Genomic DNA, 19,148 nt, shown 5'->3' on the forward strand with positions numbered 1-19,148 from the left:
TGCATATTCTCTTAGTTTATTCATTAGTCGTGGATGGCTGCATCCAGAAGAGTGAGAAACCTCTTTTGTTATTGGAATGAGCCAACCACCCAAGTCATGATCTTGTCCCTAGAAAGACAATTGATGAGGCAGTTGCATATAGTTGCTGTTACTGCCACACAGGCCTCATTCTTTCCCTGCATTTCCCCTGGCTTCTGTGTTTGCACTCACAGGCACATCTTTGGCCTGGGTGCAGACATTTGGGGCAAAAATGCATAGTCACACTATTCCTTGCCATAATCCTCTCTGTGTCTGCACCCAGGCCAAAGCTGTTCTGGTGACTGCAGATACAGTAATTGGCAAAGGCAAACTGATTTTCTGCATGTTTGTTTATACATAGGCTGAGAATCAGCCCCCTGTGGCACTAGCCTAAAAGTAGAAAAGTGACTGCAGAGGCAGAGTCCTTAGAATAATCAGCGTATGAACTGCAACTCCCAGGATCTCTTCATCAGCAGAATGTTGTCATGGGCAAGTGGGAGTTGTAGTTTAACAGCAGCTGGAGGATATTAGGTTAGACATTCAAATGAATGTAATTTACAGTTGTGCAGTGGCTAATATTACTGCCTTGCAGTGATTGGGGTCCTAGTTTTCAATTCTAGCAATGGCACTTCCTTTATCTAACTCTCCAAAAACATTCAGGCAGCTTAATTGTCTCCTGGTGAAACTGACCCTAGTGTGTGTCAATGTAAGATCCACTGGGGCAGATACTGATGTCAATGATGTATAATCTCTGTACATGGAATATATAGTATTTTCACTTTATTCATATTCAGTCTATATTTGATTTAGACAATATAAAAAATTACCATACGAAAAGTTAATTTTTAAGGTGAACTTGTTCTTTAATTCGGATTGAAATGGGCTACTGTCAAACTTGTGTATTTTGCCTCCAAAATTTTACTTTATAGTCACACCCAATATTTTTATTTCCATGCAGATCATTTTGCCAAGATTTTCTGAGCTTGAAGATGAGAAGAGTATATTAAGTCTGGTGAATTTCACATCTCTTCTCATAAATGTGACATCTTCTGTTAATTCCCTTGTGGTTCATTTAGAACCCAGTGAAGAAATCCCTTTGGTGCTCTACCTGGGGTATGAATATCAACCTAATGAAACCAATTATGACATAACTACCCATCTGCCTAGCAAAATGTACAACAGAGGTAAGCTATTGGGTAATGAAAATGATCAAGAATAATTATACCATAGGTATGGGGTATATTGTCCAGAATGCTTTGAGATTGGACTTGGAGTTTTCTGGATGCAGGGGTTTTCCATAATCTCATGCATTATGGCAGAAAAAGGGCAAGGGCTATATGTTAGAAAAGGAAAATGTAAGAAACTATGTAATGGGAGAAATAGAGAATTGTACACCTTGACTATTGTCTTAATATTTACATTAAAGAAAGGGGAACATAAAGTCCCTGCTTCTAACGAGTTTTTTAAAGACAAACAATAGTTGTAGAGGACTAGTGATGGCAGCATATTACTTAGAATTGTATGATCTTTCCCTTTCAGAAAATATATATTCTTGGGTAATTGGTCCAGAGGAGCTGCTTTTTGGGGAGGGCACCTACTACTTGATTGTGAGATCAGAGCTTGAAGACCTGACCCCAAATGACAATTTGACCATAGTCGTCACTTGTTTTAGTACTCAATGTATGTTTTGGGATGAGGCTAATCAGGACTGGAATAGTACTGGCTGCCATGTAAGTATCAGCATTATTGTGTTGGACATGGAATTATAGGGACATTGGTATGTGGAGTACTCATATAGAGTGCTCTGTTTGTGAATAGGGCATCTAAAATTACATTTTTGCCTGCTGAATATAATATAAGTGGTTTATTTTTATTTGTGCAACTGGTTCTAGGTGGGACCCAAAACCACTCCTAGCAGCACCCAATGCCTCTGCAATCATCTCACCTTTTTTGGAAGCTCCTTTATAGTGATGCCCAATGCAGTTGATGTCAGCAGAACAGTGGAACTCTTTGCTACTTTTGTGGATAACCCTGTGGTGGTCACTACAGTTGGCTGTATCGCTCTTGTATACGTCTTAGTGATGATCTGGGCCAGAAGAAAAGATATTCAAGACAATGCAAAGGTCAGTCACATATACAATTCTAATTGTATTTGATTTCCTCTACAACTTTTACAGACATAATAATCATAATAAGACAAAATCAACAGACACTAACTGCATTTTACATTTGATAGTCAAATGTATTTAATCACATTTGCTCTGTTTTGGCCCAGGTGAAAATTATAGCTTTGGAGGACAATGACCCATTTGCCCAGTATCGTTACCTTGTTACTGTTTTCACTGGTCATCGCAGAGGAGCTGCAACAACATCAAAGGTATTCCGACTGTACATAGAGGGAATAATTAACAATCTCAAAAGGGGTACCTGCTTAATTTAAATATTGCATTAAATTGACCCAAAGGTCATTTCCTTTTTAATTTACTAAGAATTATTCCTCAGCAAAAACACTCTATTCAGCTACATTAGTGTAATTTTGTTGAAGTGTTTGAGAGATCTGAGACAAAATGATAGCGCATCTCAGCAATGTATATTTCTGATTGTTATGGGGCAGATACCGGAGAGCTGCAACCCTGGTTCTCATACATACAACTTCAACAGGCTTTCCAACAACAATTACAAAGAACAATAGTGCCCTTTGTGCTCATTAAACTTGAAGCCACTCTCCGAAGCCCCTCCTCCAAAAAGTTGATCACAATACTCCCTACTTCTCTCTAGCCTCCAATCTCCTTTTCTCACAGCTCAAATGGCTTGGGTCAAAACCTACCAGAGCTTGACAATGAAGACTGGGAGGAAGCGACAGACAGGGCCTATGACTATCTGATTCAATTCATCCACAGGCTTCACCTGACCCCCTTACGATTATACCGTACTGGAATCTGAGGCACGTCTCATTGCCCCAAATGCGGTGCCCCATTGGCCAATTACTTTAATATGGCTGTGCCCACAAGTATACCACTTCTGGGACCAGGTCCTAGATTACATTCAGAACACAATACCCCTACACAAAATACTCACACCCAAGGTATGTTTACTAGGCATTGTGGATGATATTGTCTTTGAATCCGCAACACACATCCTCTTCAGAACATTGTTGTTTTATGCCAGGAAATGCATCCTATTTCAATGGATGGCCCATTCTCCCCCAACAATTACCAGTTTACTGAATCTACTTGAAGCCCTTCTGCCACTGATGCAACTTACTTATACAATTGCAATTGATGCGTTGCATGTACCTTAGAAATGAAACACACTTGTAGAACGAATGTCATATTTGTTTATTGTTGTTTATGTTACAAATGCATAAATAAACACAGGTATGGGATCCCTTATCCAGAAACCCATTATCCAGTAAGTCCCGAATTACGGAAAGGCCATCTCCCATAGACAAAACAAATAACATAAACAAATAACTTTTTTTAAATGATTTCCCAGTACCTTGTACTTGATCCCAGCTAAGATATAACTAATCCTTAGTAGAGGCAAAACTAGCCTATTGGTTTTATTCAATATTTAAATGATTTTTAGCAGACTTAAATTATGGAGATCAAAATTACGGAAAGATTCCTTATCTGGAAAACCCCAGGTCCCGAGCATTCTGGATAACAGGTCCCAGACCTGTAATAGAAGGGTCATACAATCTGTTGGAGAGTTTCTTTGGTAGATGTTTACAAGATTTTCTTTCTGAGTGCAACTTTTGTCTGTTCCCACCCTACCAATACTTTTATTAAACCCTTCTAGTCAGCCTAAAAAAAAAAGAAAAAAATAGAGCACACAGCGCAATGTGCAATAGAGTTCCTACAGAGTAATATTCTGAATTGAAGTTAGAGTACTAACCCCCACTAGGAGACATATCCTAGCAAATCATGCTGAGTTCACTCCAGGTGCATCTAGAACAGACATTGCCAAGTGTAGGGACTATGTTCTGTATTACTTGGTATTTTTATATTTTATATGTTAGGAAAGTGATCTTACTTAATACAAGCAGAACTGTTTTCAGTAATGGTAAACTCTTCATTTTGAAGCAGCTCAGTTCTTAACTGTATACACATATTTACTAACAGGCTTATTTATCAATTTTCGAGTTTGTAAATTTGAGTTTGTTTTTCTAAATCAATTAAACTTACATACCAATTTCTTGCTTACTTATTAATATGGTAAACTCATGCGATTAAAAAAACTTGTTTGAGTTTACAAACTCTAATAAAATTCAAAATATAAAATATATCGAATTGAAAATATGGCTTGACATTGGCCATTGACTTCTACAGAAACTCGCAAACTTTTAGAAGTGAAGTGTTACATTCGAGTTTTCTGTTTTATTGCACTTAATAAATACCAGACATTCGAGTTTTTGAACCATAAAATGAATTGTGTGAGTTTTAGCACTAAAAATCTTGAATAGTGAAAAGAAACACTTTAAAATTGATAAATCAAACTAATAAACATACATCAATATATACACCACTGTGATACTAAGGGGAATATTTATCAAAATGTGTTTTTAGAGCTTAATACAGGTATAGGACCTATTATCCAGAATGCTCGGGACCAAGGGTATTCCGGATAAGGGGTCTTTCCGTAATTTGGATCTCCATACCTTAAGTCTACTAAAAAATCAATAAAACATTAATTAAACCCAATAGAATTGTTTTGCATCCAATAAGGATTAATTATATCTTAGTTGGGATCAGTTACAAGGTACTGTTTTATTATTACAGAGAAAAAGGTAATCAGTTTTAAAATTCTGAATGATTTGATTAAAATGGAGTCTATGGGAGATGGGCTTTCCGTAATTCGGAGCTTTCTGGATAATGGGTTTCCGGATAAGGGATCCTATACCTGTACATGAAAAACTCACCCACGTTCTATTCATTCCTATAGGACTTTTAGAAAGATATCTATCAAATGGTGAGATCTAACCCTTGATAAATACACTTCTAAAAATTCCATAGGAATGAATAGAACATTAGGTGAGTTTTTACGTATTAAAATCTTCACATTTTAGTAAATCTGTAATGATGTGCAAATATCTACCACTGTCTACCACTGTTTTTGCAAAGAAGTTAGGAGAACAAAGAAAAGTAGGGAAACTAAGAGGTATAGGATATTCTCTATGTTTATGTTCAACCCAGTAGACTTTTATATTATAAACAACATTTTAAAAATTGCTTCCTATTTGCATATGATTTTTTTTTTGTAGGTAACTATCACGTTATATGGTTCTGATGGGGAGAGTGATCCTCACCATCTTTCTGATCCAGAGGGACCAGTGTTTGAGAGGGGAGGTGAAGATATTTTCTTACTCACAACACTTTTCCCACTGGGCGACGTGCAGACCATTAGACTTTGGCATGATAACTCTGGAGACAAACCATCTTGGTAAGGAACTAAATGAGATTTTCTTTGTCAAGAGACACTTTCTTGGTAATGGTAAATGGTAGCAATTTTGGGTGTATACATGAATGCAGAAGGATTCTCATGAGATTCTTGGCCCAGATCTCCAGCATTGCCGAGAGCTCTAGTTTCCCCATTTAGTCAACAGTCTGGTCACCCTAAGTTGGCTTAAGTGCAAGTAACTGCCCTGTATTTATGCTGAACCCATGCCAACCATATCTAAGGTTGCACACTCCTGCTTTCCACACCTTTCCTCCCTTTTATAAGGGGGCCCAAGGGGCATTAACATGAATGTAAAGTGCTTTAATACCGCTTTATAAAAAGATCTTAGTTGTTTACCACAGTATTGGTTATTGGTACCACAGTATTACTAGATTTACCAAGTCCTTTACATTGCAATTCTTATTGCTTGTACATGGTTGTCGCACAGCAAAGTAAGTTACCTTTCAACTGAGGCAAATTATTTTCTCACTTTGTTCTTGAATCCTTGTCTTGAACAAGAGGACAGTCTTGAACCTTTGTCTTAAAGCAAGTGGACAATAATAATGGATTACAGTCAACTCAGATACATATGGCCTAACAACATTTGAAATCCTATAGGCTGATTAAATAATCCCTCTACATGACAGGACTTTCTAATGGAAACCTTTTTGCTTTACCTACGTTTCTGCTTAATACTTAATTTCTTTATTTACGGTGGTTTCAGGTACGTGAACAGAGTGTTAGTCCATGATATGGAGCTAGACCAAAAATGGTATTTCCTGTGTAACTCTTGGCTGTCCATTGAAGTTGGAGACTGTGTACTTGATAAAGTGTTCAGTGTTGCAACAGAGGAGGATATGAAACAATTTAGGTAAGAAGATGGATGCCTTCAACACATACAGGTCATTTTTAAAGATAGAATGAATTATAAGGAAAACAAGTGAGTGCCCAAACATTCCTGAATCAAACAGACAAACCTAAGAGGTGGTGGTCAATTCCTATATTCCCCAGCTACATGTAAAGCAGATGACAATGAGGTTATAATTGTGTTCTGCGTGTTTGCATGTTGGAGTTTTTGGTTACTGAATTGAGGGGCAACCAAAATAATAATTATATAGTATAATTTGGTTAATAATAATAATTTGGCTCCTTAAGATGATGCTGACAAAATTACTATCAGCATCAGTCAGCATCAGTTTAAGGAGACACTGGCTAGAATTTACCAAACATATTACTGTATATATAGACAGTAGAACAACCAATTTACAAAGAAAACAATGGTGTAAAATCCAGGAAAATATAAAATTAGAAAAATGTATTATACCTTATATACTGGTGGGATAAAAAAAACTGGTATTAATGAGGGATAACTTAAAATCATATGTACCTAAAGCAATGGTTTACTTTATTCAAAAGTTACTGAATTAGGAGACCTGGATGGTCAGTGTGTGGCCAGCTAATCTGTGTGGCCAGCTAATCTAGACAATGATGTCCAGACAGGATACAATATAAAAGAATCTCCTGTTTTAAACACATTTAGAAATAATCTGACGACTATAAATATGACTAAAAGGGTCCAATACTATGACCCCAGATACAAGTGCTAAAGAACTGACAGTTGCAAAAGGGTCATGGAAAGTTAACTTTTCTTTGAAAGTGATGCTCTATTTGGTAACCCTCCCAAATGGCACTCACATATGTACTGCAATCTGCAAAAATGTGTGTTTTTTACTGAGATCTCAGCAAACATTTCAGGAACAAGCCACTTCTCCTAAAGGGCACTTGAAGAACAGGCTTGTCCATGAAATATTTGCTAGGATCTAGATATAAGTTCCTGCTCATTGCAGTAAGTGCCATTTGGGAATATGATTTAGGGCCTGAAACCTGCCCTATTCCCACTATTTGCATAGCCTATTGTGTTATAATACCATTCTGAGAACGTTCTGACAGCCAGAGGAGAATGCAGATGTCACTTGCTGTTATCCTGATGAACAGGGCATTAAAAGGAATGCTCCATAGAGGTTGCAACTCCCTAATGTTTCTAATAGTATTTGCTGAGAGCTACCATATCTACACGTATGCCAGCATAGCTATTGCCCCCCCACCACAGTACTAACCATAATTCTACATGAAAATGAATTAAACTGTAGCCCTATAGCTACCTTAAAGCACATTTGAGCTTGGGTTGTTATTGCCCACCAGTTGAACCCAGATTTTATGTCCACTGATTTTACATTTTCCTGGAATTGATGCCAAATTTTAATGGTCCCACACAGTACAATGAATATCAGTGCTTCATGAATTTGCCCCTGATTTTTGATACCTGATTTTATTTGGTATGTATGAAGTATTTATTTTAACTACTTTTAAATACAGCACTAAAGCACAGCAGATACCATAGAGTTGATGATCCTAGGCTTGGGCAGGTTTACCAAGGCCTCAGAATCTTAAACAAAGAGATGGGGGAATGAGGTGAAACTAGGAATCAGTGTTTTACGATCTTCATTTCTCTTTGTACACTGTTTAACAAGAGCATAAGGATGGATGCATTGCAGTGTGTGTCTGTTTCCATGACCGTGAGAAAGAGTGAGAATTTATCTCTGAGAGTTGCATTAATGCTTCATTTTGCTAGTGCGTAGAACCTGGTAAACAAATGTAGTTTTGCCCCAATGCAGAAGCATATTCATTTGTATGTAATTCTCATCAAAATATTAAATAGACATGCGGCAATAGAGTTTTTTTAAAAAAAAACATAAACCATTTATATTTTATTGCACATTTAGAGCTAGGTGAATTAATTCATTCATTATAAAAAGGGTAAATATGATTTGGATATTAAAAAATACCCTCATTTATATAGAAACTGAAACAGTCAAGCTGGCCAAAACACATCTTGACTTTCAAATTACTATAAAAACCATTTATTTCTGCCTAGTATCATGGTAGTTCCTTTCAGTTTTCTCTTACTTTGATTAAACAGTTTCTTCTTTTTCTCTAGCAATCTATTTTTCATGAAGACTTCAAAAGGATTTAGGGACGGGCATATTTGGTATTCTGTTTTCAGTCGCTCTCCCAGAAGCTCTTTCACTCGAGTGCAGAGAGTGTCCTGTTGCTTCTCTTTGCTACTTTGCACCATGCTGACTAGTATTATGTTCTGGGGAGTACCGACTGATCCAGCTGAACAGAAAATGGACATGGGTAAGCCTTCACTGATTAGCCAAAAGGTGTAAATGGCTACTTGTTATACTAGACCAGAATTATGTTCTGGGTTACACCTAGTAAATAGGAGATGAACATGTTTAAGGCTTTACCCATCAGCCAACATACATATTTCTTTAAGGTGTAATGGTCTACTCATGTTATTTTATTCCTATTACTATGAATGCAAGACTCTATAAAAATGGTACATTATTTAACTGGTTTGTTTGGCCCTCAGTAATAAATGCATATATGCGCTAAAAATCTGCCACAGTGTTGCAGTGGTTCCCATAACTCATGCATGAGTAACTGAGGTTAACAGGTTTGGGGAGAGACTTAAAATAGGCTCTGGCAGAGGCTCAAACAGCCCCAGACCAGACCACTAAAATCAGTAAAGTAATGATCGTTGGCTGGTCCCAGGTGCAAGATGTACAACTGGGCTTCCACTCCCCTCTCCTGACGCACTTTTCTTATCGAGAGAGTATGGGACCGGGCACAATCGCCCCCCTGGTGGTTATGCCACTGCTGTCTATGGCAGGTTAACATAAAATCATAAGTCTTTAGGGCATCTTTATAATCACGTTTATTAATTTTATAACAAATAAGGAGCAGAAAATGGTGTAAACTTATCTAACTAATTTATAACTAGAATGGCACCAAACACAGGATTCCACAAATAATACTATTCTGATCTCATAATAAGCTATGAGCTCATACTTTAGTTTGAGTTCAAAGGTTTACCTTAAAATTAACTTGTCCTATAGTGTGATGTAGACATCAATATTGTAACACAATGTGTAATTGGTCTTAAGTTTTTATTTTATGTGGTTTGGTTTTGTTGTTTTTGCACTTCTCTTGAATAGAATCATTGCTGATATCTGATATCATTACTTACCCATGCAACCAATTAGCAGTTAGAAAGTTAGAATGGAATATGAATTGGAGAGGGACAGAAAAAAAGATGAAGGCTAGAAAGATTTCAGTCACAGGTTGTAAAGAGTAGAAAAGCTAATAACAACATGCAAAATAAATAATGAAGAAAATATTATATAATAGGTCCATCTGTAACTAAAGGTAAAGGTATATTAAAGGAAAATGAATCAATATTATAATATATTATAGGAAAATGAATCAAATTTTAATATGAATCCAGCTTTGTACAATCAGTGCATTTTATTCCCTCCTCAGGTAAGATCGAATTCACCTGGCAGGAAGTAATGATTGGATTTGAAAGCTCACTTCTCATGTTTCCCATCAACCTCCTGATAGTTCAGATATTCAGAAATATTCGGCCAAAGCCAGCAAAGAAACCAGCAGAAAAAAAGGAAAGAACCTTTATGTCTGAAACTATTAAAAAGTCTCCTTCCTCCCAAGAGATCACCAGTGCCTCTCTCACCCCAGAGGCTGTGATGAAGGTAAGCAACTTGAGCATCATAAAAGAAATGTAAAATTATTTAGGTATATAAATAGATAATATTGCACCTTTCCTAAAATATGTATGTACTGTATATATGACAAAAAGGTGTTAGATTTTCTACCATATTGTCAACAAGCTCAACTAAATATTGTCATCCAGATACAATTGATACAAGGCATAAGTTGTATTCTTGTTTCATTGCTAATATTTGTTCATTTCTATATGGATCTTGTGTTTTCTTTAGGATATTAGGAGAATTGCAAGTTCCCTGTCTAAAACCCAGAAAATACCCCTTCCAGATGTGGATCTTAGAAAATCGACAGATATAAACAAACTCTTATCGCTAGTGGAAGACATAATTCGCCAACAAAACAGAGCTGGACAAGAGTTCTATGATGAGAGCAAGAAGGAGAGATCTCTTATACTCAGCCTGGGGTCTGTAGACTGGCAAGGTAAGTCTCAAGGGCACAACTATCCAGATGTTGGAAACTATGGCTTTCAGAATCCATTCTGGATTAGTGACGGTTCTTGCTGTTATAATTAAAAACACATGGAGAATCATACGTTTTCTACCTAGTCCCTAACTTAAAAGGGGGTCGCATTGTAATGTATTGGGATATATAGAAGGAATATAAAATATTTTATCATTAATATGTCATTGATTCCCTGGATACTCTACACACTTCATATTTTGCTGCAGCAGTCCCCCTACATCCTAGCTTGTCTCGTCTACAATTCTCCAGGGGTTATTAACAAATACAAGCACAAGTGCACACATAAAATTGTATAGGCTTATATGCTACTCACATATATATTTCTACATTTCCATAGCAGCATATGGCTAGTTTTTTAGAAACAAATCCTGATCTAACTCATTATATTCCTCTCCCTGACACACACAATCTAAATATAATATTTATTATAACGTATAATAGACCCCCTGCAGCCTAACAAAAGTTTAATAGATGCCATATCAGAGTTGTATGGCCTATATCAGGTGTGTCCAACTGAAGGCCCACAGGTGTGGCCATCCCAAAGGGTTTTTATAGCCCGTCAGTCTGCTCATGGGCTCCGTAGATTTCATTGTATGACATAATAATTTGAATACAAAATGACCCTTAAACACGATGTATGAGAAATAATCGTCCCACAACATGTATTACGTTGTAGAGCAATGGTCTACTCTATATAAAAGATCTTTTGACATTATATGTTCAAAGGACTCCTGCAGAGATGAGTAACAAACTATATCAATATGTGTCTGATCAGCCAGCTAAAGCTGTCCATGCAATACTAACCTAATACTCTGGCTTCAGATGTCTAAATATTAACTTGATTGAGTCAACAATATTAGACTTGTAGTAGAAATTATGAAAAATGGGAAAGCACCAACTGGGGAAAACAACTCTGTTGCAACAAAATGAAAAAAAAGACTTCAACACATGTGCTTTCTTCCTTCTTATATTTCAGAGGAATTAAGGAGCCCAACACCAGAAAAGAGTTTGAGAGAAAAGCCAAGGTTCAGTGATCAGAACCGTTACTTGTACCTGCAGCTACAGCATGTAGAGAAGAAGTTGGAATTCCTTGGACCTTATCAGTTTCAGAACCCTCAGTGTTACAGCCGTGCTGTTTCCCAAGTGCAGCATATGAAAGGAATCCTGGAGAATCAGCTATGTTCATCAGGCGCTGCTAGTGAAGTGTGAGATTTTGCATGAGAATTTTTTGTTTCTCTAGAATGGCCATCTATGGGAAAGTCTAGCTCAGAATATATTATCAAGAATGCTTGGGACCTGGGATTTTCCAGAAGGGGTCTTTGTGTAATTTGAATCTCAGAGTCAGTAGTATACGGCCTTCCTATATTTTGGAGCTTTCTGTATAATACTTTTTGATAGGTAACAGATCCCATACAAATAGTAGGAAATGTAATATATAAAATATGCCCCTAAACAATGCTGTTGTATTATAACAGCTGGAGAACATTACTATCCAACAATCCAACACTAAGCAAGGGCCAGACATCATTGCAGTACAGTGCTGTAAGGATGGTCAAGCAACACCAACTGAAAGCAGCCACAGTAATTTTTTTGGCTGTAGATTAATACAGGAGGGTCTTTGCTGTACCTATATATTTATATATTTTGGTATGTAAAGCCGTCTCATCTCTTTATACACATAAGTAAGTCCCCTCACACTCAAGTTTTTCCATATTGTCCTCTGTCTTCCTATCTTTCTCTTAAAATCAAAATGAGAACTTGTAATCTTTTCTTTCCCATGACTCGTTTAACTAAATTGTGCCATATATTTTCTACAGTCTTTTTCAGCAGTATATGTAAGTCATCAGTAGGTTGCCACAAGAAGCGGAATTGTTTTTTTTTTTTAACTTAAAATATAAAACTTTTCTAAACTATAGTATGTAGATTCCTGATAGCTAGTTCTAGAGAATAATTCTAAGTGCACACTTATTTATATGCACTGATTGCAACAAGAAACAAGAGTGGAAGTGCAGCCTGTGCAGTATCTTAGTGGCCCAAGGAACCAAGTAAATTATTTAACTGCATAAAAATTAACAAAACATCTGCAACAGAAGCAACAATATGTGTTATTATATATATTTTAACTTAAAAAATAGTTAATAATTATATGTGGCAGTATTTTCAGATTATATGGAACATTTGTCCATATAATCTGAAAATACTACAAAAAGTGAAATGGTACCCTTTGGGTGATTTAAGGCCTACACATTCTGTTTTGTAGATGCTCATCATCAGCCAGTCTTTCTGAGGATGGAAAGAAGAACACAAGAGGGCTACCTTGGTGGTTTGTTTTTATAGGTTGGCTCCTTGTAGCTGCCACCAGTGGTGTATCTGCATTCTTTACTATGTTGTATGGGTTACATTATGGAAAAGACAGCTCAATCAAGTGGCTGATCTCAATGGCAATCTCATTTTTTGAGAGTCTCTTCATCACCCAGCCTTTAAAGGTAACTTTAAGAGGCGTTCAAAAGGACATACATGTCTGTTTTTTCAAAAAAGCACTGGAAGTCAATCCGGTGGACCCTGCAACTTGGTCTTTTGCTTATTAATGATACTACTGATTTTATGTACATTCAGTTTTTTGGAGGTGCTGTTCATTTATGGTGCTGTTCATTTATAATGAAGTTAGAATTTGATATAGGCAGCTTATATTTTACCAATCCCCAACTTTCCACAATATTTCTTGTTTCAGGTGTTGGGCTTTGCTGCATTTTTTGCCTTAGTTTTAAAGAAAGTGGAACCAGAAGATGAAGAAGAGACCACTATTAATGGAAACTTATCTACTCCTGGTAGGCAATGGGAATTATATTTTTTCACTGTCCAGTTAGAGATACTATGCACATCATCAGCATGCAGTATTGTTTGCATCTTAAAACCTTCTGTAATACAGGTATATGATCCAGAATGCTTGGGACCTGGAGTTTTCCGGATAAGGGAACTTTCCATAATTTGGATCACCGCATCTTCAGTCTGCTAAACCTTAAACATTTAAACATTAAATAACATTCATGCAGCTCAGTTAAAATCATGTATAGGGTACTGTTTTATTATTACAAAGTCTTTTTAAAAATCAGAATAATTTGTTTATAATGGACCTTCCTGTACTTTAAAGCTTTCTGGTAATGGGTTTCTGGGTAAGGAATGTATTGTGTACCACTAAACTGTGAAATACATGAAAAAGGGCCTAACCATAGCACCACCCCGATTATGGTTTAAAGCAACTTGAAATGTTGACTCTTTATAGGGATTGACTGATTTTAAAAGGTATCTCTAAGGACTTATTACAGATTGTAACATATAGGATCTATTATCTAGAAAGGTCCAAAATATAGCAATGCCATTAGTTATAGTGTCATACAATTCTTTATTATTGACTAACTAGCTTTTTTCCTCTGTGATAAGGAAAGGGTCTTGTACATCAAGCTTTAAGGCTTGGTGACCCATATTATAAAAAGGCCCGTTATCTAGGAAACCACACTATTATAGATAGTAAAATGCTTGCAAATGGGTAGAAACTGCACCTGTGAGGAAGGACTGGCATGCATGTGGGACACAGTTATACACTTACAAGTCTTCGATTAGGTGCAGTACCAATGGTCAAACAGTAAGTGCATAAGGACAACTCTCAAAAAAAACTTTGTATTATACAGTGAAGGGGAGAGCATCATGGGAAACATGCATTTTCTACTATGTACATACTGGGTGTAATCTAATAAATATTTGTTGGTCAAATATAATTTATGTAATTGCATTAGAAAATGCCAAGGAAAATACTAAACTTGTTTACATACATTTTTTTATATACATCAGCTAATATGATCACTTCTTCCATTCACAAATATATATGTTTATAAGAGAGAATGCCTTCTGCTGACTTACACATTATCCTAATTATTTTATTTACAGATATTAAATCTATTTGAGCCTAATACAACACATAGAAAGAGAAATAATTTAGTTTCCTTTGAAATAAATAGATACTTTATGAAAATAAAAATAATTGTTCTTCTATAGGAGACCCAAATCCACTACTGGGCTCTCGCAGAGACAGCAACATCTACCAGCCTCCTCCTCCTACAGATATCACCAAGATGAAGAACAATTATATGAAGGAGCAGAAAGTGTTTGCCTTAATTCGAGAAATATTGGGTATTGTATTGAGTTCAGCCTGCTTTAGAATAATGGCATACCCTAATAAAAAAACAATAAAACTTGCCATTCATTCCAACAGTCAATACATTCTTGCTATTCTTTGTGTATGCAATGCTGTCTTTATTATTCTGTTGTGTACAAGGCTTGCAGATGGGGGCTAAGGTTAGATGCACTATTGCCTAATAACATGTATGCTGTTTCTGGGGCCCTTCTCTTCCTTCCCTAAATTGAATGTGTCATAACTACTAATGCAATGTGGCAATTTATAAAGGAAGCATAAGGCAATAGACAAATTTCTTATACAATATTCCCACAGGAGTAAAGGCCACATAAAGGTACCAGTTGGCCAGGAGCAAATGTCTCATTGGTCTTCACTGCCTCAAGAAATATGTAATATTGCTGCTTTCTGGCAGGTGAACTTTAATATAAGACAGGAAATGAAGAAGTGACCTGGCCTTACTTGCTTACTGAAGTATACATGATCATGCCACCCTGGGCCAGCAGCCATGGGAGGAGATAAACAACAGATTTTGGCATCTCAAAGAGTGCATACTGCTGTAGAAATAAGGGGTCTACCATCCCTGGGGAATGATTCTGTCAAAAGGTGTATCAGATGGAAAGAATGATCCTGGGTAAATGCCCCTCTTGCCCATTTGTTAAAACAGCCCTCGCAGAACAAAACAGGATACACACAAGATAAGATATTTTTGGTTGCATATTTATCTCTTTTACTCTTTAGTTGCATATTTTATACTCTTTTAAAAATCATAGAAACAAATAAGGAGCAGAAGGATTTAACTGTGGTGAGCTCATATTTCAATCTTTAATAGGTATCCCATTTTTAGAGGCCAGGCTGAATAAAAAAATAGATGGCTAAAATGGCTTGTTTGATGTCATGAGTTATAAAATTAATTATATTATAAAAAAATATAATATTATAATTGTTTCAAGTGTTTTGAAAACAGCATGTTTCTATGTGGCATACTTTTAACATATCTCTTATCATTGAACAGAAGCAGATAAATATGACTTTGCACTATATACATAAACTTGCAAGACCTCATCCTTAAGGAGAAGGCAAAACGCTGTAGTCAATACCTGCTCTAAGCAAGAGTTAGTTACAGATCTTGTCGCAGCATTCTACAAATAATTCACATAGTTTTTCAAAGGTGCAACTTAGCATACAGTATCCCTTCCATACATCAGAAGAGGGCCACTGTGTTTAAAGGTCAGTACTCTCATAAACTCTCCTTGCCTTCATTGTGTTTCAGCCTACCTGGGGTTCTTATGGATGCTCTTGCTCGTGGCCTATGGACAGAGAGACCCAAATTCTTATTACCTCAATAAACACATTGAAAGCAGTTTTACAGATGGCTTTGAAGATTTGTGCAGCTACCAAGAATTCTTTACATGGGCAAACACAACTCTTATCAACAATTTATATGGAAGCCATCCAGGTAATAGCACATAGACTACCAAGTTGTAAAACAAAGGTTTTTTATACAATAAGGGGTATATTTATCATGCTGTGGAGTGAAGCATTACTAGTGATGTTGCCCAAGGCTACCAATCAGCAATTAGATTTCAGCCAAAGCAAAGCATCTGCTATGAGCAACATCACTGGTAATGTTTTGTCCACTTTTTACACAGCATAATAAATATACCCCTAACGTAGCAATTAAACTTATTAGAAATTACATAGTGAAGCCTTGGCATGATATTAAAGTAGAGCAAAAAGTTAATTTGATCTGTGTCCCCAACATCAGATTAGCGCTGAAAAATGTTGAGGTGGTGTGAGTGTTATAGTATAACAACAGCTTCTGTCAGTGGGCTACTAGTAGTTGTATTCAACAACATCTAGATGCCTGCAGGTTGACCATCTCTGATCTATGCAATTTTTTCTGACTTCGATGAAGGTCTTGGCATTGTTGCACTGCCAGGGCCTTTCTTTTCTAAAATTTCAGCCCTTAAAATACAGTGATATATAATGGGCACAAAAAGTTGACTAGGCTACATGAGTAATCCATCCAGCTTAGAATTCTCATCATAAGTCATTTGCCTTACAAGCGGAGAATACACCAAGCTTTTCCAGCTTGAGTCTTGATGCTTTTCTTTTTATGTGTATGTACATTTGTTAATAGTGCAAGTGGACTAAGAAACATTAAATCAGCATATTTTGAGAAATCCCTATGTTTTAAAATAAAAGGTTTTCATTTTCATGAAATTTCAACTTGCATGGCCACTGTATGTTTCTAATGAATTACACAGTGCAATGCAGAAGATTTACTGTAGATATGTCAAGCTTTGTTTTGGAATAGTATGTCATTATTTCATTTCCATGCGGATTCTGTGGCCATGTTGGGCAAAGATATGCTTGTTTGGTGAGCTCAAATGAGCAGTGATACACCTTCAATGATTACTCAACAAGTCCAGTTGCTCCACATTTACTTATACTGCATACACCATGACCTGGATGAATGAAAACCTTTATAGTCACATGTATAAGAAGCTGTTTCATTCTGATAACATCTATTTTTTTGCAATCTAGGGTTTATAACTGATGGCAATTCTAAGCTTGTTGGTGGTGCCAGAATGCGTCAGATCAGGATTAAGAAGGATTCTTGTCCAGTAGCTTCCGTACTGCAAAGCACAATTGACAACTGCCGAGCACCATACTCTCTTGATGCTGAGGAAATGGGCCACTATGATGGGAGTTGGAATTTTTCAGCTATCACCAATGCAACTGATGTAAACTCACCATGGTATTATCAAAACCATTCCAAACTCCGGGGACACCCAACATGGGGAAAACTGGCAACATATAGAGGAGGTGGCTATGTGGCAGATTTAGGAAATGAGCGAAAATATGCACACAGGTAATAATAGGAAAACTACCAATATATAAAGCAAAACAGTCATGTTTGTGTTTATAGATTTCTTTTTTACTCCTGAAGTATGAATGGAATTATGCAGTTCCATTATTTCAAAAGATATATCCGTTACAATTTCCTTCACCTGTGTTCCTTCTGCAGTTACACTGATTGGCCCCTTCAGCTTTGACAGAATTGTTCATGATGCACAAATTAGTCTTTCTGCACTTTTTGCCCATATGTGGGTTTAAAATGAATGATTATATACCTATTAGCATTGGCATAAATTATATTGAGGACCACATTGTATAGACTATGTATTTGATCCACAGCTGGCGATTCCCATTATGGAGCCTCAAAGCCGTTCATGGCATCTGGTGAACAATTAAAAAACAAATGTGGAAAAAAAACAAATGTTACTAGTGTAACATAAAACAGAACATTGCACCAAAACCATAACCATGCTTACCTGATTTAGAGTACAAGTTAATTGTCTTACATCTTTACAGAGTTCTGCAGGATCTGTTCAGCAATATCTGGCTGGACTCTTATACTCGAGCTGTCTTTGTGGAATTCACTGTTTATAACGCCAACGTGAATCTCTTTTGCATTGTCAAACTTATGTTCGAAACAAATGCATTAGGTAAGATTATTGTCACTAGTAGATCTTTGGGCTGTTTATATGTAAATAACAGAGCTGCACTGACTTAATATAACTCTATCTTGCTTAATTTAACAAATACATGCTATTATGCGACATCTTGTGGTTTCCTGCATCTAGATGATCCCAAATAACAAGACCCTAAAAGTTATTGCACTGAAACAATTTTTGCAATATTCAGGGTCCTGGGACTGGCTGGTAATAATTTAGGTTAGGGTAAAGTACTTGGACATCCTTTCATGGGCAGACAAATGTATCTCTTATGTATATAGCATTGATACATTTTCACAGCTATAGTTGTGAAAATGTCCCTGTCCTAGTTGAGTTTACAGTCCCTACTATATTCACTATGTCACTATAGTCAGAAACCAATGACCTGCCTGTATGAACTGAAGTGTGGGAAGAAACCGGAGTACCTGGAGGAAACCCATGCAGACACAGAGAGAACATACAAAATATTTGCCCAGAACCACCAAGCTGCAAGGCAGAAGTGCTTCACACAGGGCCACCATACTGTTCATAAAATATTTAACAACTATTTTGTATGAATTTACTTAGAGTGCTAGTAATGGCATCATACATGTATAGGCAAAAAATGTTAGTAAACTTTTCTATTGCTGCACAAATACCTGTATAATACAGAAAATAAGATACAGAGGAACTGTCATTGCTATAACTAACCTTGTAGCTTTAAAAGTACTAAAGGTTTATTAGTGTAGTTCTTCAACCTAACATTTTGTTCCTAATGAAAATAACTCAACAATGTTGTCTGTGTGTGCTTCACATTATTGATGCTGTACCAGATAATTGATGTGCTCTAGATGGTGCTGGACCTCAGCCACCCAACATTTTTCAACAAA

The 19,148-nt window shown here is 36.6% G+C and overlaps 1 protein-coding gene across 1 annotated transcript in view; it reads left to right on the top strand.

Annotated features, from left to right (window-relative positions):
• pkd1l2 overlaps window positions 1-19,148 on the top strand; it is a 60,104-nt gene that overhangs the window by 31,492 nt on the left and 9,464 nt on the right. Inside the window, exons 22-37 of the mRNA XM_031900773.1 lie at window positions 977-1,202; window positions 1,558-1,748; window positions 1,911-2,141; window positions 2,294-2,395; window positions 5,282-5,460; window positions 6,182-6,328; window positions 8,456-8,655; window positions 9,844-10,070; window positions 10,317-10,524; window positions 11,543-11,771; window positions 12,827-13,052; window positions 13,298-13,394; window positions 14,620-14,754; window positions 16,029-16,214; window positions 17,306-17,633; window positions 18,137-18,270. Of these exons, the coding sequence (XP_031756633.1) occupies window positions 977-1,202; window positions 1,558-1,748; window positions 1,911-2,141; window positions 2,294-2,395; window positions 5,282-5,460; window positions 6,182-6,328; window positions 8,456-8,655; window positions 9,844-10,070; window positions 10,317-10,524; window positions 11,543-11,771; window positions 12,827-13,052; window positions 13,298-13,394; window positions 14,620-14,754; window positions 16,029-16,214; window positions 17,306-17,633; window positions 18,137-18,270 (3,046 nt within the window). The remainder of the gene's footprint in view (window positions 1-976; window positions 1,203-1,557; window positions 1,749-1,910; window positions 2,142-2,293; window positions 2,396-5,281; window positions 5,461-6,181; window positions 6,329-8,455; window positions 8,656-9,843; window positions 10,071-10,316; window positions 10,525-11,542; window positions 11,772-12,826; window positions 13,053-13,297; window positions 13,395-14,619; window positions 14,755-16,028; window positions 16,215-17,305; window positions 17,634-18,136; window positions 18,271-19,148) is intronic.

The sequence above is a fragment of the Xenopus tropicalis genome, chromosome 4, assembly GCF_000004195.4.
Source record: "Xenopus tropicalis strain Nigerian chromosome 4, UCB_Xtro_10.0, whole genome shotgun sequence".
Lineage (NCBI taxonomy): Eukaryota > Metazoa > Chordata > Amphibia > Anura > Pipidae > Xenopus > Xenopus tropicalis.